The 25,604-nt window shown below is 32.8% G+C and overlaps 1 protein-coding gene across 3 annotated transcripts in view; it reads left to right on the top strand.

Moving 5' to 3' along the window:
• Positions 1–25,604, top strand: part of RARS1 (arginyl-tRNA synthetase 1) — a 34,103-nt gene that overhangs the window by 5,328 nt on the left and 3,171 nt on the right. For all 3 annotated transcript variants that reach the window (XM_023506196.2, XM_031953636.1, XM_003756809.3), the window contains exons 3-12: positions 9,222–9,410; positions 10,579–10,690; positions 11,676–11,776; positions 12,584–12,705; positions 13,466–13,586; positions 15,088–15,217; positions 16,145–16,249; positions 19,922–20,100; positions 20,891–21,000; positions 21,706–21,811. In XM_023506196.2, coding sequence (XP_023361964.1) covers positions 9,258–9,410; positions 10,579–10,690; positions 11,676–11,776; positions 12,584–12,705; positions 13,466–13,586; positions 15,088–15,217; positions 16,145–16,249; positions 19,922–20,100; positions 20,891–21,000; positions 21,706–21,811 — 1,239 coding nt within the window. In that variant the 5' untranslated portion in view covers positions 9,222–9,257. The remainder of the gene's footprint in view (positions 1–9,221; positions 9,411–10,578; positions 10,691–11,675; positions 11,777–12,583; positions 12,706–13,465; positions 13,587–15,087; positions 15,218–16,144; positions 16,250–19,921; positions 20,101–20,890; positions 21,001–21,705; positions 21,812–25,604) is intronic.

The following is a 25,604-nucleotide window of genomic DNA, read 5'->3' on the forward strand; positions in this document are numbered from 1 at the left end:
AGATTTAAAATATCCCTCTAAGGGATATTTACTTTTTTAAAAGAAACTCCTGCCAGCTGCCCTCACATAACATAAGCCTGAGTTGGTGGGTGCAGACCGGAAAAAAAAATAAGATTCTACACAAGTTTCATACACCTATCCTAGCACTAGCTGCCTTTGTAGAGGTGCCAGTGAATTAACCCTACGTCAGAATGATTGTCAGCCCAATTTAAAATGAGTAGGACAAATCTTTAGCTAGTACCAAATTGTCTTAAACACCACATAAATCAGAAAGTAAGGTGTGCCAGAATTTAAAATACACTTACCCTATACATAAATACTAGCCAAGTTCTAATTATTGTATTATAAGATGTAAGTAAATGATTTTCTAGTAAAATGCTAGAAAAACCCTTAAAGAAAGACTATAATATTTAAGTTCTGAGAACAAAAGAAACTTAGGTTACTTTGTCTGACTTAGCTAAATTGTCTGCTTTAAATGAAACATTGTTTAGTAAATCCAAGGAAAAGAAGGCAGCCACATATAATAGATTCTCTCTCTATCTTCTGTAGCCCTTTTAAAGAATACTTTCATGATTGGCATTTCCTTTATGAGCTTGACCCTAGTTTTAGAAATACTTGCTCATCAGTCCATCTTAATTTCTGTCCCCCACAAGTACTTTATAGCAAGTAAGCCTCTTAGGCAGATGGGTAGTTGAATAGAGTGCTAGACCAGAAGTCAGAAACATTTATCTTCATGAATTCAAATCTGGCCTAAGATTGCTACTGTACAAGTCACTAAACCCTGTTTATCTCAATTCTTCTGTAAAATGAACTGGAGTAAGAAATGGCAAGCTACTCCACTATCTTTGCCAAAAAGCCTCAAATGGGGTCACAGAGTAGGATATGACAGAAAAATTATTCAACAAAGCAAAAGTAAACAGTTTTCCCTAATTGAGTTTTACATACCAGTCACTAAAGCTCTTAGTTTATGAACTATCCCAAATTAGATCTCACTTGATTCTAAATATTTTTCTTCCACTTTAATTATTCAGTAAACTTAATAGTTAAATAATATCTGAGATTTATATGGCCTTTTAAAGTTTGCAAAGTGCTTTATATATTTTGTTAATCCTCAAAACAACCTGGTGAGATGTTATCTCCATCTTACAGTCAAGAAAACTGTCCCAGAGAGATTAAATAACTTGCCCAGGGTCAGAGATTTTAGAAATCAGAGGAAAAGTTTAAACACAAATCTTCCTTACTTGAAGTCCAGAACTTTATGCATTGTCACATTGCTTCTCATATAAGCCATGGTGCTGTGAGAGTTACAAAAAGCAGGCAATCCTTTGTCCTTAATGAACGTGCAATTTCTAGGTAGATTTTTTGGGAGAAAAGATTTAAATATATGCAACAATAGGGAACATTATGAATGTTTCATAATGTATATAATGATATCTTACATTTTGATAATATTTTAAGGTTTGCAGAATGCTTTAAAATGTAGTACAGGCCAAAGTTCTTTGGCATATTTATGCCAGTTATAATAGGTTCAATGGACTAATAGTATGTTTTAATCACCTTTGTTATTTCCTGTGAATTCTCCATTAAACTGTAAACAGGGATTGTAACTATTATTTGATAGACCACTAACCGCTGCTCAGCAGATATTATTTAAATGTAGAATTATGCCCAAAGGGCTATAAAACTATGCATATTCTTTGACCCATCAATACCATTATTAGGTCTATATAACCAAGGAGATCAAAGAAAAAGGAAAAAAAAACCACATATGTACAAAAATGTTTATTGCAGCTTTTTTTATGGTAATAAAGAATTGGAAACCGGAGAGATACCTATCAACTGGGGAATGCCAGAACAAGTTATGATATATGAATGTGATGGAATGCTATTATTATTTTGTAAGAAATCATGAAGAGAATAGTTTTAGAAAAACCTGGGAAGACTTACATGAACTGATGATGCAAAGTCATTTAAAATATTCTATATCTTCAGATTGAAAACTGATGGTCTCAGGGTATAGAATGAAGCATTTTTTCCCCCCAGAACATGTCTAATGCAGAAATGTTTGGCATTACTTTTTCTTCTCAAGGGTATGGGAGGAAGGACGTAGAGAATATGGAATTTACCAATTCTCCCTGTACAACAAGAGAACTGTTTGGTTCTGCACACATATATTGTATCTAAGATCTACTGTAACCTATTTAACATGTATAGGACTGCTTGCCATCTGGGGGAAGAGGGTGGAGGGAGGGAGGGGAAAAATTGGAACAGAAGTGAATGTTGTAAAAAATTACCCTGGCATGGGTTCTGTCAATAAAAAGTTATTTAAAAAAATAATTAATTAAAAATTTTAAAAAAGAGAATATGGAATTTAAAATAAGATTTAAATTAAAAATATGTTTGCTAAAGTTTTTTTTTTTAAAGCAGTCCTCTAAGACTATTTAGTCTGCTTTTTCTTGTCATTCACAGACAAGTTTTAAGTATATAATTCCCATATCAATATTTTCTCATGGCCTTTAAGTAGTAAACAAAGTAAAATCACTAAGAAGTAAAACAAAAAGATAGTTAATTTAGACAGCATTTTGTACTTTCAGTGTTTAAAGTCTTCTCTTGAGTTTATCTGACAGTCTGGCTCAGATGGGGAAAGTAAGAAAAAAGGTAGTAGTATTAATTAATAGAAAGGAATCCAAACTATATGTAATATGGATCAAGATTGTGAATTTCCTTTCATTTCCTATCCCAATTGGTTATTTTTTCAAAAAGTACCTCTTTTCTCTGTCTTGTCAATTCAGTATTTTTCTAAAATGCTAATTTTTCTCTAGTCTAGAATTCTCTAAGTTATTTGTGGATGATCCTATAATTTTCCCTTTGGTTGGGAATTGTGGGGAATTAAAATTTGAGATACTACTGTATTTCATTAAAGCTTAATTAGGCTTAATGTAGTTAACATTCACCCTCTCATTATAATATGAGTTTAAATTCCTTAAACCTACAACTTTAGTTCCCTATTTCTCTGTTGTAAGTTACCCACCACTCACTTTTAGGAGAAAGTTATTTAAGATAAAGGTCAAGTTCATTCCATGAAGCACTGATCACAGATATTCCAAGGAAATCTAAATTGTTACTATGCAAATTCCCTATTCCCAGTGCAAAATCTCCATTTTCTGATTCTAGCCAACTATAACTGGATAACAGTTGCTGATAATAAATTGTGTCATTTTACTATCTAAAAGAAGTGCCTTGGCTGTCTGGTGGTGGTCCTTAGGAGCCTTGAACTCCATTTATTGGTAATTGCTAACTTTTCTAATAAATTGTGCTCAAAACTTTGTTGCCTCATTTTCTCTTATTCATAGATTTCAGTCTTTATAGTTGACAAATCAGTCAAGAGGAAGTGATAGCACCCTGCCTCTTTGAGAACCCCTAGAATACTCTAGTAGACACTTGTAACTGAGTCTTTCTCAGCCTCAATACTAATTCATCCAAGCTAAAGTAAACCCTAAATTGTAGAATCCCACTAACAGGTCTTGAAGTATTTGTCAGAGGTAAAATAATGTTCCCAGATTCAACATTGTGAATTCCTTACTTAGAAATAAACTAGCTACCTGTGCTGACACTACAACTTGTAGCAACTGTCACAAACTGTCTTAAATATGGTTATTTGTGATAGCAATCGCAGTGACAGGGACTTTACCCTTTAGGACTACCTGGAAAGACTCCTTGTAGGGCCCCCTGGATTTCATTTAGACATTTAGTCTTCATTTAGCTGATCTGATCCAAAGAAAAGACTTTTGAGTTATTAAAGGTTTTAAGATTACAGTCAATAAAATTGTTCACACTGACTTTGTTTAAACTAAAAGAAGGAAAAATATTTCCAGCAAGTACATCTGTGTGTCTTATTGTTAACTGTTCTTTGGCCTCATCAGCCAAAATGGGGATGGGGGGAGGAGGAGAATCATATTTTTCTAAGGAACTTTTAAAGCCTTCAAAGAAAAGTCAATCTGTTTTTCCCTCTCTCCCTCTCTCACTCTGTTATCTGTTTCTCTCTGTCTCTGCCTTTCTAACTGGCCAAGCTGGAAGGGCAGATGAGACTCAGATAAAAAGGAAGGGGATTTTTATTTCCAGTTTGCAGTAATGTATAATATGAAATAGAAATTAAAATTAATGACTAAATTATAATATCTTTACTATAAATTTCCATATTATGTTAACTGCTCAAACATCTTAGTAGATTGTATAAGTTTGAAAAATCACCTATAATCTCCTTTATTGGAGGGAAGTAAAGGGACTAGATGATACATAGATCTTAAAGTAGTTTGAAATGATTCATCAAGGTATAATTGCCTAGGCAAAATAGTATAGTATTATAATCCAAATTACAGACTAAAATTGTGACATCTCATTTCTATATTGTGAATTTCCAAATTGTGATTTGAATGTGTTTATAAATGTTGAAATATTTTGGTGAGTTTTGTTTTAAGGAAAATGAAGAATAAAACTGAAAGTTACTTGGAAACAGCATTTAGACCTTTTAGCACTCCTTCCTTGGGGAGGGGCAGATTGATTGTTATAGTTCAAGGAAGGAAGATGATTTCACTGATTAGAGAGGATAGTTCAAAGTTTAAATTAATCTGATCCTTAAGAACAGACTACTGTTAACTCTTTCTTGACCATGAAAAGAGAGAAGCTTGTCTAAGTCAGGAAGCAATTTAAAAGTAAGTAAATTTTAATTTAGAATAGTGTTTGTTTTATCATGGTATTTGCTTTTGGTCAACCTAAGCAATTAAGTACTGTGAATGACAACTTTACAAGAAATTGGAATGAACATTTGTAAGCTTTTAAAGAAAAAACCCTAAAAGGTGACACTCTTGCAATTAACTGGTTTTATTTACAAAATTTATATTAAATTGTAAAGGGAAAAGTTCAATGGAATAAATATTAATTCTATAAAAGTTTGGTGTATCATTAGGATAAAAATTTAAAGATTTTTAAAAAGTAAAATTTGTAGTATACAATTAGTTGAGTGTACATGCTAGCATTCTGTCCTTTGAAAGGGTAGATTCAATCTTTAGGGTCTCCTAAGAACCATGATGTGTATTTTATCCACCCTTTTAAAGTATTTAGAGGTACTAAGTTAAGCAAACAAAAGGGAATAATTTGGTACATTGGGTGATTTTCAGTTAAGTAAAATGGGCCCCTAAATTTGAGGAGTTAACAGTAAATGACCTTTGGAAATTCAAGATTGTAAACCTGAACTTGATTTGATTGAATTTTGTCCTGAAACTAAAATTTGTGATCTCATTTACAGTGAGATGTGTTTTCCTATTGGAATATTGTCTCTTTTACAATTAGGAAACTGAGGTGTGGTACATCTGTTTTCCTCGGTTTCCATAATCTGTAAAGGGGATAATAATAATAGCACCCATTTCTCAGAGTTGTTGAGAGGATCTTAGAATTGTGAAATGCTTGGCATAGTGCCTGACTGGTGCAGAGGGTGAACAATACAATATTCAGATCTTATAGGAATCCAGTTGGACAAAATGTATCTTTAGTAATGCTCTACTGCTTAAAGATTGCTTTTTTAAATTGGTATTGATTCCATTATCATTTAACTTTTTGATATTTCATTCTTTCCTCGTAGAAAAACTTAACTCTTACTGCTTAAGTGCCTTATAATGTTAACTAGCAAATTGTTATGCTGATACATTTAAGAAATTGGAAATGATTGAAAAATGAAAAACTAAACATTTCAAAGTACTGCAGAAGACTGGACTCTGTAACTTTTTAAGCTTTAAGAACTGAAGGGGGAAAAAAGCCTCAGAAAAACCCTACCATGTTGTAATTGCTATATTAAAATGTTAAGAAAGCACTCTATTGTTCTTGAATCATTATAGAATGCCAAAAGTGATTTTCTATGTAAAATAATTTGGAAGTGTATTAAGCTGAATTAATAACTGATGTTGAGTTTTGTTTCATGTTTTAAATGCTTATAACATTGAGTATGTGAAATTTTTCTTACACTGAAATTTAGGGAAATATCAGACTCATTCTTAATTAAACTGCTAAAAGAATGTAGTCAAAATGTTTGAAAACTTAAATATTTAATTAGGTATATTTTGCTTTAAATAGGAAAATAATCATAATGACAGACTGTTGAGAGAAAGAATAGTAAAATTCTCTTAAAGCAGTCTTTGTCTGTGAAGAACCTTTTTACTTGGGTGAAAGCTGATCAGTCCTTCTGACATAGCATGGTTTTTGAAGCCCTGAAGTGCTGCATTTTGAGGAATTAGGACCTCTCCCAGGCATAGTAGGGAAATTTACAAATTTAGCTAATAATAGAGTTTCAAACAGGATTATTTGGCTACCACTAATAAAAATTATAAAGACTGTATTTGTTAATAAATAGGATGCAACTTAAATATGTATATTCTTAGGACTGAAAATTTGAAGTAGCCAGGAATTTTCTAAGGGTTTTTAACCAACTATTCACTGTGTGTGTAAAACTCCAGAATATGCTTAGTCTTATTTTGTAAATAAAGAGGAGGTGAAATATCCTTATTCGTACAACATGAAAAAAGAATAACCTAGCCCTGAGTTGTGATTAGAGTCTTTTCTATTTAAGATAAAATTTTTTGAGATTATATAGTTTGATATTGTTTTGAGTTTTGATTTTAGGTATGAGTGTCTGAATTGCCATGAAACTACAAGTCCATTATTCTAAGGGAATACCATGTGCTGCCCAAAGAGAGTACAGTTGGAAAATGGCTACAGGAATGTTTTTGCCAGGGAAAGGTTGGAGACATCCTGATATAGGCTAAGATATGATCCTTTTGACTCACCTTCTCTGTTGTGTACTCTACTGAACAGGAAATTATCCTACCTAATTCTGAACTTGGCTTTTGATACCCCACGAATGGTGTAGGATTTTATTATATGTTTGACTCTTGGCTGGAATTAAGCAGAACCAAAGGGAGTTTTTTTCCCCTATGATTTGTGTCAGATCACTGCCTTTAAAGGGATAATCTTGATAGTCATCACCATGTACCTTTTTTATTCCCCCTTTCATAGCAAATTTTCGTAAACTGGTAGATTAATATGTTGTTGCAACACTAAATCTCTTAATAGGTTAGTATTGAAATATCTGAGTTACAGTAATAGGATATAATTCAGACTGCCTCAGAAAGGTACTTGCATTCTATTATAAGTGTGAGGAATCTTGCTGTTTTCAATCTGATTTAATAGTTGCCTTCATGTCCTGAGCAACTAATGAGTTTTCTTTGCTTACACTTGTTTACTTGTATATAGAAAAGAGTCCTTCAAGTATCTCATTCTTTCAGTATGTACACAAATATATGTTATACATGATATGAATATAGTATCCTCAAAAGGAAGAAATTAGATAAGAATGTAAAAGTCTTCTAATTAGAGAATTAAATTTTGAAAAGCATCAAAATCAGACTTTTCTCTAAGAATTAGGAATATTATTATTGGTTTTCAAATGTTTCTAACAGGTCATACAGGTCATGAGTATGGTTTAGTAACTTCTCAAAATCAGATTAAGAATTTTATTTATATAATTGCATTGATAATTGAAATCATTTTTCTATTTTAAAATATCTGATCATTTTAAGGTATAAAAAAGCTCATTTTTCCAAATTAGGCTCCCAGAGAGTACTAGATTATATTGAGACTTAATAATGGGATATTTAAACAAACTGAACTTGGAACTGCAGGACATACTGGATCTTAAGGACTTGTGGCTACATGACTTCTACTTTGAAGATAATATCAAGTATTTCTAGTGGACCAATGGGACTCAGCCTGCCTGACAAGGCCCTATTCCAGAGATTATTGCCTGACTAACCTGGTACACCAAGGACTCAAGAAGAGAATTCTCATTATAATCCCAATCCAGTTGCATAATTAAGATTTCCCCTACTGGGACCATTCTTCTTGGTTTTCTTGTTTATCCTCCTAGAGAAGGGCTTCTTAAACTTTTTCTTCTAGTGACTCCTTTTGACCTGAGAAATTTCTATGTGACCCTGGGTATATAGGTTATGAAATAGGCATGCAAATCAAACATATACTCATAATAAATCATAATTTTGCAATCCCTACATTCAGTTACAAGATCCCATATGGAGTCGCAAATCCCAGTTTAGGGAGCTGGGTGGATCCTAGAGAAAGCATACTAGCCACTGTAGTTAAATGTGTTCTGTTTACTTTAGGTCATATAATTGTTTTCTAACTTTTATTAACTTCTTTTATTTACAGTGTCAAGAGTTTCTCAAAATTAATCACAAGTATTAATAAATGTTTTTGTACCTATAAATTTAACTCAACCTTTTTTATTCTGTAATTGTTGCATTATCTTTAAAAATTATATAGGAATGATACATGGAATGATGAGGATTCATTAGCTAGCAATGATTTTTTTAGTATATTTTGATTTATAACCTTTGATGATTTTATTTAAGTGATCCATTGAAGAGGCACATCTTTTCAAGTGTTTAAAGAGAAAAATTGTAGAATGTTAATATTTAAGATATTACTGTATTTCATCAAGGCTTAATCATACTTAATCTAGTTACTATTCTCCCTCTCATTATGTGAGTTTAAACTTGTTGAGCCTGTAGCTATTTCTCTCTTGTAAGTCACCCATACTGACTGGTTTTGTGACCTTTATGATAAAGGTCAAAAATATTCCATGAACATTGATAGATACTTCAGGAAATCTAAGTTGTTGCTGTGCAAATTCCCTATGCAAAATCTCCAGTTTCTGATTCTAGCTAATCATAACTGGATAGCACCCATATTGCTAATAATTGATTATGTCATTTTGTTATGGAAGAAGTGCCTTGACTGTTAAGTAGGGTCCTTGGTTACTAAGGAGCACTGATCCCCATTTACTAGTAATTGCTAGCTTTGCTAATAAATGGATTGTTCTCAGAAGTTTGTTGACTCAGTTTCTCTTAATCACAGATTGCAGCATGACAGAGTAAATCCTCAGGGTTCAAAATTCCTAGAATCTGTAATTAAATGACTATATTTATAAAACTGCATGTCTTGTCAAGATTCCAGATGTATCAACATTGGATCTCTAATTTATGTTGTCTTTTTAAATTTTTTCCTTACATTAATTCCTTAAAATTATGTATGTTCTATGAGATTATGTTTGAGGACATATTACATTTCACTGGCAATTTATATTTCTCTTTCCACAGAGTCTTCAAGCTGAAAGGAATAGACCAACTAAAAGCATGATTAACATCAATAGTCGCCTACAAGAACTCTTTGCTTATGCTATTAAAGTTGCTTATCCAGATTTGGAAAATCCTCCCCTGATCGTCACACCAAGTCAGCAACCAAAATTTGGGGATTATCAATGTAATAGTGCTATGGGCCTCACAAAGGTAACTATATTAATTATTCTAGGATATTTAAATCTTGGACAAGATCATATACATCTTATGAGTAAAACATTGCAAAATGTTTGCAATAGCATTATAACTCTCCTTGAATTCTAAGTTTGCCCTAGTCCTCAAAAGTGTATCTTTTTTCCAACATCTTGTAGAATTCTTGGGTCACAGTAGGTATTTATTAAATAAATGCTTATTGATTGACTAGAATTGAAGGATTTAATTTCTTAAATGTTTAGGTCTAATGACTTGTTTATTCCAATAGCCAATATATCTGCAACAATAAATTGTTTTTCCCTTTTATAAATCACTGTTGCTTTTCCTCAGTGAAATGAACAACTGTGGGAAGTATGAATTTGTTTTTAGATACACTTCTAATACTTATTTAGTATATTCTCTGCCATCCTTCTTCCTCTCACATTCTATTAATAATATATATGAGTATCATAGCATAAAAGTTTTAAATTGACCATTTGCCAGGTACCAATAGCTTTAATTATTAAAATAAAATTGATATGTGTCCTGGGTTATTCTATGATTTTTAAAATATTGGTAATAAAAGATAATTCTGATTTGTGTTTTTTGGAGGGGGGTGGGGGGGAGTTTCCCCCTTAAAAAGATTCAGCACAAATTATTGTTAAATAATTTTTCCTGGACTTTGATGATTGCCACTAGCCTTCCTCTTCCCACCCTTCCTTCCCTGCCTTTTGTGCTAAATAATCACACAAAAATAATCACATAAATCCTTTATCTAGATTTTATTCTATATTCTAGGTTAAAATTTAATATTATAAAATAATATTCTTATTTAATACCCAAATGTTTTTAAGTTCTTGTATTTCATAATAATTTAAAGAACAGATCTTTAGAAAAACCCTGAGGATGTTATATTACTAAAGTAACAATAGCAAATAAATTGTGTGCTTCACCCATTTTCACTACTTAATTTAAGGTGGAAAAATTATATTGTTTTGATACTTTAATTGTCCTCATGGTGTTTCTTATATAAGCTGACCTTATAAAAAGAGACTAGGCTTTACCACCTCTCTTTTGTTGGCACATATATGAAAGGAACCTTTTGCTTTATATCAAGATGCGTTGGTAAATTTACAAGAAATATGTTCTTATGTAGAATATTGAGTTGCATTATGTTGTGTTACAGATGCTGCTCAAAATCAAGGAAGAAAAAATTAACCCAAGAGATATCGCAGAAAATATTGCCAGACACCTTCCAGACAATGAATATATAGAAAAATATGAAATTGCTGGGCCTGGTATGATCATAATGTCATCTTTTTGAAGTAGAAGTACTATTACTCATTAAATGGTTTCCTCATTGAAACCAGTAAGACAAGTTCAAATCCAGTTGTATAATTAAAATGCTAAGTACAGATTTAAGTAAAATGTGATAGGTAAAAAAAGCCTCCAGCTAGGAGATAATCATTTGGCTCCAAACTGGTCATATGATTTAAACATGATTGTTTCTGCTTTCTGTGCTTATTTTCCTTATTATTATTCTTTTAAATGGAGAATAAATAATATTCATTTTACTTCAAATATGATAATAGATGTAGAATAGTGGCTATTAAAGTAGTTTTCAAAACAAAGTAATGTAATAAGTGTAGGCTTTTTTAAAATGTTACTGAATAATAAATTATGATATTGCCTGTACTATAAATGTGTAATGATGCCATGTTTTATTAGTTAATTGTTTAATTGCAATCAGCATTGTAGTTTGGTCATGGATGACAAACCTTGTTTTTATCAGAGGCAGACAATTGATACATCATTGTTAAAAAGAATTTGGGTCCTTTAGAACTAACCTTTTTCTCTCAGAACTGACTGGTTTTGTGAACTGTGGCAAGTTATTTGACATCTCTTGAGACTTGATTTTTCTCATTTATAAAAAATTGGACCAAGTGATTTGTAGTGCCCTTTATAAATCTAAATTTCTTTAATTCAGAGACCTCAAATGGTAGCCATATTTATACTACCTGACAAAAACAGAAGGGTTAAAATCTCAATTTTGCTGTATTTGTAATATATATCTCTAAAAACCATTCCAGAGAAAGTTGATGGTTTATTAATGACTGAAAACTGTGGTCTTCATTTAATAAAGGACATCAGTTTTTAATAAAGTTATGTGTTTTTCTCAGCTGTAAGTATTTTTCTTTGAATATTTGAAAAGAAAAATATTTGAGGACCAAAACTGAGGCTTTGCAATTTACTTTCTTTTTTTTTTTTTTTTCTCATTATTAGGTTTTATTAATGTTCACCTAAGAAAAGATTTTGTATCCAAACAACTAACTAAACTTTTGATAAATGGGGTACAGCCACCTGCTCTTGGAGAGAGAAAGAAGGTACCTATCTGGACAGCATTATCATAATTGAAGTATTGTTTATTATACATAGTAGTGATACTGCTACCATTAATTTGTTATGGCTTGAATTTTTCTTCATCAAGATTTAATCATTTAAATTATTGTGATATGATTGTGAATGGAAATAAAATCACTGTAGCCTTTCTTTTAGAATCCTGATTGTTCCATCATAATCACGAACATAATGTGGCAATTTTTCTTTAAAAATTGCTCTTATATCAATTCTGCATTTAGCATTATTCTTATAAGTTTATCTTTAAGGTCTAAAATAAAAAATAACATATAAATTATTTAAAAAATGAAAATAAAACAGGAGTGGCCTGTGGAAAGAATAAGACTATATTTCATGACAAATTCCTCTCTGAACTCTACCACTAACTAAATGTGCATAATAACATTTGCTAGAGCCATCTTCCAGGTTTCTTGTAACTTTGAAGTGAGAAAAATACAAAGACAAGTGCTTAAAAATGTTAATATTACTTCAGCTGAAGCTCTCTCTTCCTTCCAGATGCTTGTGTTTATCCTCCATTCCTTTCCAACTGGTTGTGTTTACTCTCCACTTCCCTCCTCATCACATAATTTTAATTTATATACACTTATTTGTGTATTGTTTATCTCAATATGATGCAAGTTCTTTGAGGGCAGAGATCTCCCCAGTATCTATTATAGCACCCAATACAAATAATAATGTAAATTTCATGAAGAGGTTGGGTGTGGGGGGAAGGGGAGGGGTGTAAATGAAACTAAGCTTTTTTGCCAAATATTTTTTCTGGTTTTCTTTCCCAGGTTGTAGTCGACTTTTCTTCACCAAACATAGCTAAAGAGATGCACGTAGGCCATCTTCGGTCAACAATTATAGGAGAGAGCATGTCCCGACTCTTTGAATTTGTAGGTTATGATGTACTCAGGTAGGTACCACTTTTCTTCATTTTGGCTTTTCTGTTGAAAATTAGAGATTTCATTTGAAAATAGGGCTTTGTCTACTCAACACTACTAAAAGCATAATTTCCATTTTGTTTGTCTAGAGCACCTTGAATCTCTTTTTTGTCTCATACTCTATATTTTATCATACTTATCTTTGTACAGGTCGTCTATAAACTTCTTGATATCAGAGACTCTTTGTTTCTTGTATTTGCAGTTCTAACATTTATCCTAGATTCTTTCACATATTAGGCATTAATTTTTTTTTTTCTTAAGTTGAGTTAAATTGAATGAATGAAAGTTTTTTTCATATAACCTCAGTCATTTGGGCCTACTTGAATTTCCTGACCTATCTCTATCCAGATTGGCTGCATTATAGAAATAATGCAAGTCTTTCTCATTAATGTTTTAGTATAATTTACTAATTTAGGGATTAGTTTATTTGTTATAAATTTTGAGTTCCATAATTTACAGTGGATCATTTAATTAAAATATCCAAAACATAAGCATGATGCAATAGAAAGTATCTTAGATGGAGAGCCTAGGAACTCAGCTTTGCATTTTTGGTTTTGCCACAAACAAGTTGTAGAATCTTGAGCAGTTTGTTTTCCTTCCCTGTGTTTCAGTTCTTTGTAAAATGTAAGGAATTGTATCTGCAAGATCCACCTTGCTCTGTGATAGTGCATTTCTGAAATTGTGATGGTTTTGTTTTTTTGTTTTTTGTTTTTTTTTCCCATTGCTAATCAGGTTAAATCACGTGGGAGACTGGGGGACGCAGTTTGGTATGCTCATCGCTCACCTACAAGATAAATTTCCAGATTACTTAACTGTTTCACCTCCTATTGGTGATCTTCAGGCCTTTTATAAGGTATATACTACCAAATACTTGTTTTTTTGTTTTCCTTCCTTCTGTATGACATTAAGGTTCTTTAGTGTCTGATCCTGTATTACTTTTCATTGCTCATAGCACATCACTTAACTCATACTCTATGCTTTCATCCAGTTAACCTTCTTGTTCCCTGTGCATGACTTTGTAGAGGTGCTTAAATGAGACAAGTAAATAAAACCCTGGGTTTGGAGGCAGGAAGACCTGAGTTAAAATCTGCCTCAGATACTTAACTAGGTATTTGAATCTGGGCAATTCACTGTAACTCTGCCTCAGTTTCTTCAGTTGTAAAATGGAGATGATAATAACACTCATCTCCCAAGGTTGTTGAGAAGATCATACAAGATAATATTTATTGTAAAGAGCTTTACTGTGTAAATGCTAGTCATTATGCTATCTGTGTCCTTCAACTATGCTTTTGCACAGACTGGCCCCCCAATACGTGCAGTGCTTTTTCTCTCATCTCAACCTCTTAAAACCCTTAAAGGCACAGCTCAGGTGTCATCTTCTGCAAGAAGCCATTTTTGATTTCTCATTATGTGTAAGTTATGTTCCTCCAGTAAGCTTCCTTGGGCTAAAAGGACTCTTTTGTATTTGTACCCCTTAATTGAATGATATATAATGTGTAATATCTTGTTCACTGATCTTATAAAGTGAATATTGAAATTAGTTTTTTACAGTAATATCATTTATTGTCATAATGAAATTAAAATATATTTTGAATTAATTTACTAAAATCATTGTGTTTATATTTATATATAGCCATCCAAAGCATCTCTCACCTCACAGCTTCTTTTAGTGTATATATCTTAGGTAGCTAGTATTAGTCAGATTTTCAAACTGCTGAAATAGAATTGACATAAGCTTGTCACCTTATTGACCATTTTTCGTGTTGGCATGATACTCAGTCACCCAAATCAGCAAATGTTTCAATAGAGGCAGCTAGATGGTGTAGTAGATAGAGCACCAGCCCTGAAATTAGGAGAACCTGTGTTCAAATCTGGCCTCAGACATATAGCACTTGTTATCTATGTTGTTTTGCAAAAACAAATGTTTCGATGTTTTGGTTTTTTTTTTTAATAACTAAAGAGTAAGTATTCATATTTCAAAAGAAAAAGCAAGGTCATTTCCTCAGAAACTACATATGGAACAGGGAATTTCAGCTTCTTAATACAAGTCACACAATAGCCCATTTTTTGAACCAAGTAATAATTATTTGAGGTAGGGTTGTATAAATTGGGAAAGGAAGATGGAAAACAAAAAAAGTAAGGTTTTCTTAATCATAGAAAAAAAGTGAAAAATATGGTGCTTTAGCAGATACACTCACAATATTTTTTTTTAATATTAAGTGTAGTATAAGTCCTCAATTCCCAATTTTTTCCCCCCCAGTGGCATAGATTTTAGATTTAGACATTCCTTGATCTCTTCTCCAGAATTATACAAATAGGCTTCTAGATTATTATCATTATTATTTTAAACTCAGGAATCCAAGAAGAGGTTTGACACTGAGGAAGAATTCAAGAAGCGAGCATATCAGTGTGTAGTTCAACTCCAGAGTAAAACGCCGGATATCACAAAAGCTTGGAATCTCATTTGTGATGTTTCTCGCCAAGGTGAGCTCTGGGAATTCATTATATCACATTGTATGTATTTTTTTTTTTAAATTATAACTTTTTATTGACAGAACCCATGCCTGGATAATTTTTACAACATTATCCCTTGCATTCACTTCTGTTCCAACTTGTCCCTTCCCTCCCCCAACCCTCTCCCCCAGATGGCAAGCAGTCCTATACATGTTAAATATGTCACAGTATATCCTAGATACAATATATGTGTGCAGAACCGAACGATTCTCTTGTTGCACAGGAAGAATTGGATTCAGAAGGTAAAAATAACCCGGGAAGAAAAACAAAACTGCAAACAGTTTACATTCATTTCCCAATGTTCTTTCTTTGAGTGTAGCTTTATTGAAACAAAGTTAGATCTTCTCTGTTGAAGAAATCCACTTCCATCAGATTACATCCTCATACAGTATTGTTGTTGAAGTATATAATGATCTCCTGGTTCTGCTCATTTCACTCAGCACCATTGTATGTATTTTAAGTAAAATCTTCATTTTATAGCCTTCATGCAGTTATACAACTGTGCTATGATATCCTTTATCCTATTTACAGTCTAGAGTCTATTATGAAATCAAATATCAGCCCATTGTTTTGCACCACCTGAGAAATTTAGAATGGTTTATCATTTTATACTATGCTTTTTTAAAATAACTTATGCAAAAAAAAAAAAAATTCTCAGCCTTACACCATTATATATTTTCATATTGATTTGTGGATTTGGGGGTTTTGTTTTTGTTTGTTTTTTTTGGCAGGGTAGAGTAGATACAGTATTCAAAGTAAAAATGTTTATTTTAGAAATGACATTTTCATTTTAATTTCCTTGCAGTTATACTTTTTTTAGATTAGAAATGTTTTGTTTTTTACACAGAAAGATGTATTTTTTTCCTGTTGGTATAATTTTCTTTGTCTTTCTTTTAGAGTTCAAAAAAATCTATGATGCTTTAGATATTTCCCTAATAGAGAGAGGGGAATCATTCTACCAAGATAGGATGACTGATATTGTCAGAGAATTTGAGGAAAAAGGTAAGTTGTATGATTTTGAACTTAAATGATACTACCAAGAATTTGAAACAGTATTTTAATTCGGATTATTATTTTCAGAATCTGTTAAATGCTTATTTTATATTTTATAGTGGGGAGATAAAAGCCAAAAAATGAAATAATCCCTGCTTGCCAGGAGCTTACATTTTTTTTAAGGTAGACAACATAAATGTGTTTAAAGATCTACAAAGTAATTATAACATAGTTATTGATAGAAGGCACTAGCATCTGGAGAGACTAGGAAAGGTATCCCAGAAGTAGATATTTTATTTGAGCTGAATATTAATGAGGGATCTTATGTAGAAGCGATGAGGCAGGAGAGCATTTCAGGTATGGAGGATAGACATTGCCAGATCCATGGAGACAAAAGATGGATGTGCTGTGTGTGAGCATCAGAAGGAGTTAGTTTGACTAAATCATAATTAGAAGAGATTAATGTATAATGAGGTTGGAAAGATAAGTTGGGGCAAAACCATAAAGGGCTTTAAAAGTTATTTTATCATAGTGGAAACAGGGAGCTACTAGAGTTTATGAAATTACAGTCAAATCTGTACTGATTGCAATGCAGGATTATAGATTGCAAGAAAGAGAAACTTGAAGTAGGATGATCCATTAAGAGACCATTGAAGTCCAAGCAAGAGTTAATAAGAACCCAAAATCAATATGACTATAAAATCAAATATGAGAGGTTGTGAAGATGAAAACCAAAATTTGGCAGCAGAAAGAGGGAGTGAGAAGTCCAGGATAACATTGAAGGTTGCTTACCTAAGAGACTAAGAAGATGGAGAGATAGATGGGGTTCTGAATATACAAGAGTCTAGTAAATACTCATCAAAAATGATACCAGAGTTAATGTAAAGAATTTTTTTTCCCTCAGGTCAAGGTGGGAAAAAGATTCTACCTTTGGGTTTCAGTTGTATTGGTTAAATAGGACATAGTATTGTGGGTCATAAAAATTGAAAGCTTATGAATCAGTAGTGGGATATGGATTTAATAGCAGCTTCTATACCCATTATTGTGGTTAAAGCTAAATAGAAGCTACACAGAATTGGCCTGCCATCCTGGGTAATTAATATTAAACACTATTGCATCACAGAATATGGAGTTGGGGAATATTTCCTCCCTGAAACTGAAATTGATGAAAATTGAAAAAGTGATGAAAATAAAAGAAATTAGTATGCTTAATTATTCAGATTCCCTTTCTAATTATTCTGTGTGGCTTGTGAAGGAGGCATATGGTAGCTGGAGACTTAGAGTAAATGAATAAAAGTAGAGGAACAAGTAGCCCCAGATCCAAGTGATATGAAATCATTGATCTCACCAGTAGTATCTTTTCCTCTTTTCCCAAAGGTAGTCAGGAACAATTTACTTTTACTTGGGAATGAAGGAATTCAGTATACCTGCCTAAGTCTTTCTAAGAGTTATTTGAATTCACTATATTGGCAAAATAATGGCCAGAGACCTGATAGTCCATTTCCTTTCTTCAACTTTTTATTATTATTTTTATTTGTTGTTTAATCTGGATTTTTTTTTGTTGTTTTATTTTCATATTTCAAATTCTCTCTTCTTCCCTCTCTCCTTTCCCTCTCCCACTGTAAAAGAAAAAGAAATGTTATCAATTGTAAATGTGAAATTATGCCAAACATATTTCCATGTTAGCTGTGTTTCAAAGAAAAAAAAATAGACTTCAGTCTGTATTCAGATTTCATCAGTACTTTCTCTGAAAATAGATAGCATTTTTTATCATAAGTCTTTCAGACTTATAAGTCTTGGAGCATTGTATTACTAAGAATAGCTAAATAATTCACAGTTGATCTTCTTGCTTGCAGCATTGCTGTTACTGTGTATGTTCTGGTTCTTTATTTCACTTTATATCAGTGCATGCAAATCTTTCCAGGTTTTTCAGAAAGTATCCAACCCATCATTTCTCTTAGTATAATAGTATTCCATTACAATCATATACTACAACTTTTTCAGCCTTTCCTCAGTTGATGGGCATCCCTTCAATTTGCAATACTTTGCTACTACAAATTGAGCTGCTATCAATGATTTTGTACAAATAGGTTCTTTTTCTTTGCTTCTTTTTTTTAATCTCTTTAGGATACAGACCTAAGTAATGGTATTGGTGGATCAAAGGGTGTACCCTTTGGACATAATTTTACTTTTGAGAAAGGTTCGATCAGTTCACGACTCCACCAGCAGTGCAATAGTGTTTTAATTTTTCCACCTTCTCTCTAACATTTGTCATTTTCCTTTGCTGGGAATTTTGATGGTGCCTCACACTACATACTTACTACATACATACATACATACATACATACATACATACATAGAAACTCAGTAATTGTGATAGCAGTGGGCCCAATCTCTGACCTTTTTTTTTGTGGACAAAATGATTGGTCTAATTAGAACAATGATAGAGGAAGGCCTTTGAGACATATATTCTGTAAGAGATTTGATGGTATCTGACGAATTGATAAATTTTAACTGATACTGCAGTTGCATATGAAGAACTAAGATAGATAAAAACCAGTATAATCAGTTTTCCATTCAGAAGTAGATTAAGAACCACATGAGATCATATGATTTTGATCTTTCAAAGGTAGATTCTCTCTCTAATTGGCATAAATAACACAATTAAATAGAATCAGCTTCATTGCTTTTAGTTAAAGGGGTCTTACAGCTTTGCACTCATTGCAACAGAACATCACTGGGTTAAGAGAGCCAGTCATTACTGTATGCTAGACCTAGTCCCCAATCTGTTCATTTTATCATTTTTGAGAAAACTGCATAAATAAAAGCTGGTGTTTTTTTTTTTCCTTCCATTTTTTTATGCAATTCTGGACCAGTTTCACTTCTGATATATTGATCTTTTCCAAATATATCCTTCTTCCCCCTACCCAGTGAGCTGGGCCAAAAGAGAAAGATGAAAAAAGCCATTGAGCATAATCAGCCAACACATAGACTTTTTCTTACAGTGTATTTAATATTCCACACTCATACTTCTTTTCCCTCTCCCCCCTCCCTACTCCTCCCAAACTTCTGCCTTGGAGGAAGGATCATTTTCTTTGCTCTTATCTCTTGCCCAGTCCTTGCACTACATTCAGTTTATTTGTCTTTTTCTTTATATTGTTTTTGTGTTAATCTCTTGTATATTTTTCTATAGTTCCTTGAACTATTATTCTGATTCCCTTTCACTACCCTTTTCAGTTGCTTTGTAATTTGACTTCTTGGGTATGTCCTCAAAGATAATTATAGCTTTAGTTTGAATAACAAAGTCTCTGGGGACCTAACTGCTTTCCAAGGGATTTATCTGGAACTTGGGAACTATTGCCTTGCAGAGATCTGAGTTATGCATTAGAGATAGAAGATTGGCAAAAGTATTACTCTTAGTTATATGATATCTCTAAATTTTTTTTTTTTTTTGAAATATCTATTCTGAGGGCAAATAATTTGTATACAGTGAATACAAAAAAAAAAATTCACTAAATTCGTATTAAACTCTTGATATGCTGAGAAGTAAAATTGCATGAGTTAGTAAGCCTTATCTTAAAGTCCCTCTGATAAATATGCTGTGAATGCAATTGAATGGCAAATATTTTTTTTGAGAGATCTTTTTACTCCTATTGACATTTAGCCTTTTTTTTTTTACAGGATTTGTGCAGGTGGATGATGGGAGGAAGATTGTATTTGTCCCAGAATGCTCAATTCCGTTAACAATAGTAAAATCAGATGGAGGATATACTTATGATACATCTGACTTAGCTGCTATTAAGCAAAGATTAATGGAAGAAAAGGCAGATATGATTATCTATGTTGTAGACAGTGGACAGGTAAGTTCATGTCTTCTGTGAAAATTGTCACAGATATTTTATTTTGGCATTTACTAGCAAGGCATCCTAAACGCTTAAATTCAGAAGAGTGCTATTCTAATTCCAACAAGGATGCCTAAATGTGAGTAAGACTATGTTTAATATCTCTAAAATACAAAGAAATGGAAGCATTTATCAGCCTTTTTATTGCCTTTTTAATTTTTTTTTTTTAAGATCAGGGGTTCTTAAGCCTTTTTTTCCTTTGGCAATGTGGTAAAACCACTTTTCAGATGTTTTTAAATACATAAAATACATAGGATTACAAAGAAAGCCAGTTTTATTGGAATAAAGATGTGATTCCTCCCTTCCCCCCAGACAATTTTATGAAGGTTAGTGGACCCCAGGTTAAGAACTTTTATTTTAGAGAATGAGAACCAGCATCATGGAAAAGCTAGATGATACAGTAGAGAGAGCAGCGGCCCTGAGTTCAAATCCTGCCTCATACACTTAACATTAGCTAGCTATGTGAACTTGGATCATTTAACCCCAATTGCCTCTGGAAGGAAAAAAAGAGAAAGAAAGAAACTTTTTATAATATTACTTATAAAACTTCTTTACCCATTAATAGAAATATTTGGGCAGATCTTCCATTAAGGATTTATGAAAGTAAAGTGTAAATGAGCAAAGTACAAGACTAAGTTATTTAGAGAGGTTGTTTTCATTATCGGTAGGAAAAAATATCTATAATGAGACCAATCATTTCTTGTGTAAGCATAGCCTTACAAATAAATGTTTTCATGTTGTCTGGTAGGCTTTACACTTCCAAACAATATTTGCAGCAGCTCAGATGATCGGATGGTATGACCCTAAAGTAACCCGTGTAAGCCATGCTGGATTTGGTGTAGTACTAGGAGAAGACAAGTAAGTATGAAACTGAATGAGAAATAGACTGCCCACATTCCAAATATCTACAAAATAAACCATATTTTATTTGGTAACATGGTCTGGTAAACAAGTCTGGTGAAAAACCAATTGAGCAACCTCGTACCTCTAAAAAAGTACAATCATTTCCAAACATTTTTACCTTTTTTAAGCACTGGCCATAACTAAACATTTCTGACCATATGCCATGTGTTACAGTGAGATTCATTTAGTTGTGAGAACAGAGTCCCTGTATAACTGAGCAATAAGTTGCTCAGAATTTTAAGAAAAGCAAGGGACAAATGTCTGATTTGTTTATATTTTAATTTGTATCAGGAAAGGGGCCTCTAGAATTTTGATACTTCACTAGTCAGATACAGTAATTTAAAGTGGTAATGACTTTGGGATTCTAATATTTTTTACATTTCAATGCTGCTAGTGTATTATAGTGTTTTATTCCATTAAAAAATGTTTTTAGAAGAGTACATATTTTGATCAGCCAGCAACATAGTTATGGAGAAAGAAAGAGAGATCTTGTGATTTATATATTTAAACTTCACAGATTCTGTCATTCCACTGTTTCTAACTGGATTTGTTCTTTGATATTTTTCTTTTGGATTCAGTCCAGTGTCAATTTTGTTTTTGTTTTAGGTACAATTAATACTTGAATCTTTTAACCCAGAACTTTTAAATATTTGCTTTTAGAAAAAAGTTTAAAACTCGCTCAGGTGATACAGTGCGTCTCATAGATCTGTTGGAGGAAGGACTGAAAAGGTCTATGGATAAATTGAAAGAAAAAGAAAGAGATAAGGTAATTTTAGTGCCTATTAGATTTGGTTTTTTTTTTAAATTATAATAACTTTTTATTGACAGAACCCATGCCAGGATAAATTTTTACAACATTATCCCTTGCACTCACTTCTGTTCCGATTTTTCCCCTCTCTCCCTCTACCCTCTCCTCTAGATGGCAAGCAGTTCTATATATGTTAAATATGTCACAGTATATCATAGATACAATATATGTGTGCAGAACCAAACAGTTCTCTGGTTGCACAAGGAGAATTGGATTCAGAAGGTAAAAATAACCTGGGAAGAAAAACAAAAATGCAAACAGTTTACATTCATTTCCCAGTGTTCTTTCTTTGGGTGTTGCTGCTTCTGTCCATCATTGATCAATTGAAACTGAGTTAGGTCTCTTTGTCAAAGAAATCCACTTCCATCAGAATACATCTTCATACAGTATTGTTGTTGAAGTGTATAATGATCTCCTGGTTCTGCTCATTTCACTTAACATCAGTTCATGTAAGTCTCTCCAAGCCTCTCTGTATTCATCCTGCTGGTCATTTCTTACAGAACAATAATATTCCATAACATTCATAAACCGCAATTTACTCAACCATTCTCCAATTGATGGACATCCATTCATTTTCCAGTTTCTAGCCACTACAAATAGGGCTGCCACAAATATTTTGGTGCCTATTAGATTTAAATAAGCATGTGTTTTAGAATTTTTTTTGCTTTGCTTTTTACTATATTCATTAAGTAAATTGGAAATTATAGGCAATATGATTATTTGACCTTTTACTTTTTCATTTTGGGTAATCTTAGTTCACTTAGATTTTATTCTATCATCCAAAGTTTAGTACATTTTTGTCTGTCTTTCCTAAACTGTTGCTCTTATACAGTTGAGATTATCCTGAGTCTCAGAGATAAGAGCATAGGGTAATAATGGCCCATAACAATATCTCATATTTGCTTAGTGCTCATTTCCTTTTCAACTACTAGATAAGATATACTGTGTAAATTTTATTATCCTCATGTTATAAATAAAGTGAAGTGATCTGTCCAAGGTCAGCTAACTTATAAATAGAATTTGTGAGGACTCAAACTTGAGTCTTAGAGTTGTAAGTCCATTGCCCTTCCAGACTATAGAACAAAAGGAGAAACAGGCTAGAAAGAACAGAACCAAAGAAATTTTCCTTTGAGGAAAACCATTTTTGTTTATTCAGATTCCATCACTGGCAATTCGGTAGTAAAATACAAAAGATATATTGGCAAGAGGTCACTCCCCCAACAGTTATTTTCAATGTCTGCTCCTGTTGCCTTTTATCACTGATGACTCCATCTACTTTTCTAGATGCACCTGAGATAACTGAATAGGCTTTGGCAAAAAAGAAAAGAAAAACCCATTCTCTCTAGTGTTACACAAATGAACCTATATTCTGCATGTGGTATTTAGCTTTTAATTATGGGTTCTTCACATAGAACCAATACATTCAATCATATGAAAAGTTAAAAACTCAGTTATGAAGCTAGCTTTTTCAAATTTTTTATATGATTCAGATTCAATATTTCTTTGCATTCATGGTCTTTTGCCTTGGTTTGTGACTACATAATGTTAAATTAAATGGTTGATCAGTATGCATTAAGAAATCCTTCAAATCTTATTTTCCTTTTTTGCATCCTTTTTTCCTTGTTTAATGAAATAAATAGGAAAAAAAGAAGGGGGAGAAGGACAGCTGGATGGATAGAGCACTGGTCCTGAAGTCAGGAGGACCTAAGTTCAAATCCAATCTCGGACACTTAACTAGCTGTGTAACCCTAGGCAAGTCACTTAATCTCAACTGCCACACACACACACACACACACACACACACACACACACACAAAATTCCAAATCAAAAAATCAGGTAAACAAAATAGATGACTGAGCCAGGCTTAATATTTGTGGGTGATAAATTTTATGGTCCTTTTCATGGTTTTATACAGTGAGAAGTTTTTATATTGCTATGCATTCTTCAGTCTTGCTAGCTAATGCTGATTAAAATTTTCTCAGCTTTTTACCCTCAAATTACATAATTAATATGTGAGATACTTAAAAAGGAAATGATGATTTCAGTGTCAAAATACTACTTGCTTCCTATTGTCACAGATTCTCCTTATACCTTCTTCACTCAGTAACCTTTCCTGCATTAAAATACAATCAATTCCAATTTCCATCCATTCAGAACTATGGTAACTAATGCATTCTCCTCCCCCCTTACCCTTACCCCTGCATATACCCCCAATGTCATTGTCTTTTTTTAAGGAGTTTAGCACCTGATTCATTAACTGTCTCTTGCTCTTACACTATGGAACTTTAATATCCTTCTAGATGCTTCCTGGGTCTCCATGTCCTAAACTTCCTTAGGTCCCATGTCCTCCTTCACACTGCACCTGAACTACATGGAGCAATGGTTGCACACTTGATTTTTTTTTTTTTTTTAATTTAATAGCCTTTTATTTACAGGTTGTATGTATGGGTAACTTTACAGCATTGACAATTGCCAAACCTCTTGTTCCAGTTTTTCCCCTCTTACCCCTCACCCCCTCCCCCAGATGGCAAGATGACCAGTAGATGTTAAATATATTAAAATATAAATTAGATATACAATAAGTATTCATGACCAAGCCGTTATTTTGCTGTACAAATAAAATCAGACTCTGAAATATTGTACAATTAGCTTGTGAAGGAAATCAAAAATGCAGGTGGGCAAAAATATAGGGATTGGGAATTCAATGTAATGGTTCTTAGTCATCTCCCAGAGTTCTTTCTCTGGGTGTAGCTGGTTCAGTTCATTACTGCTCCATTGGAACTGATTTGGTTCATCTCATTGCTGAGGATGGCCAGGTCCATCAGAATTGGTCATCATATAGTATTGTTGTTGAAGTATACAATGATCTCCTGGTCCTGCTCATTTCACTCAGCATCAGTTCGTGTAAGTCTTTCCAGGCCTTTCTGAAATCATCCTGTTGGTCATTTCTAACAGAACAATAATATTCCATAATATTCATATACCCCAATTTATTCAGCCATTCTCCAACTGATGGGCATCCATTCAGTTTCCAGTTTCTAGCCACTACAAAAAGGGCTGCCACAAATATTCTGCACACTTGATTTTACCATTATTTTTAGGTATCACACTTCCCTAACATTCTCCTGTCTGATCATAATCTGTCATTCCACATTTCTCTGTGCTTCATCCCTTTTATGCCTCTTCTTTGCCTTCATTATGATCCCTCTTACTCTTTACTCCCCAGTATTTTCCCAAACTATTTCCTTTGCTCTGACTTCACTTTTCCTCTTCAACCACAACCCAATAGTCACCCATTTCAGCTCTTTACTGTCTTTTGCATTTGAACCTGTTACTCCCTTGATCTTGACTTTCCAAATTTCAACCTTGGATTATTCCCACCAGCCTTCACTCCTTCTGACATTACAAATTCGTGTTATCTGTGAAGTAATCCTTTTATTCTTCCTTTTCTATATCTTTCCACAAAGAATTTATTCCAAACCTCTTTCCTCCTCAAGCCCCATGTAGCCTCCTCCTATTTTAGCTGAGAATCTTTCTTTGACTCAACTGTAAGAATTAAAGGCATTCTCATCTTAAAAAACCCAGAACCAGAGGTTTCAAACTCAAATGGAAACAGGATCACTAAATGGTACATAAGATTAGACACTACACTTTGATTTAGAAAATCATATTTACATCTATATTCTATTTATTTTTTTTAAATACTTCCTAATTATGTTTTAATCTAGAGCATACAGTTTGTGCTTATTT

Source organism: Sarcophilus harrisii, chromosome 2 (assembly GCF_902635505.1).
Source record: "Sarcophilus harrisii chromosome 2, mSarHar1.11, whole genome shotgun sequence".
In the NCBI taxonomy this organism is placed as follows: domain Eukaryota; kingdom Metazoa; phylum Chordata; class Mammalia; order Dasyuromorphia; family Dasyuridae; genus Sarcophilus; species Sarcophilus harrisii.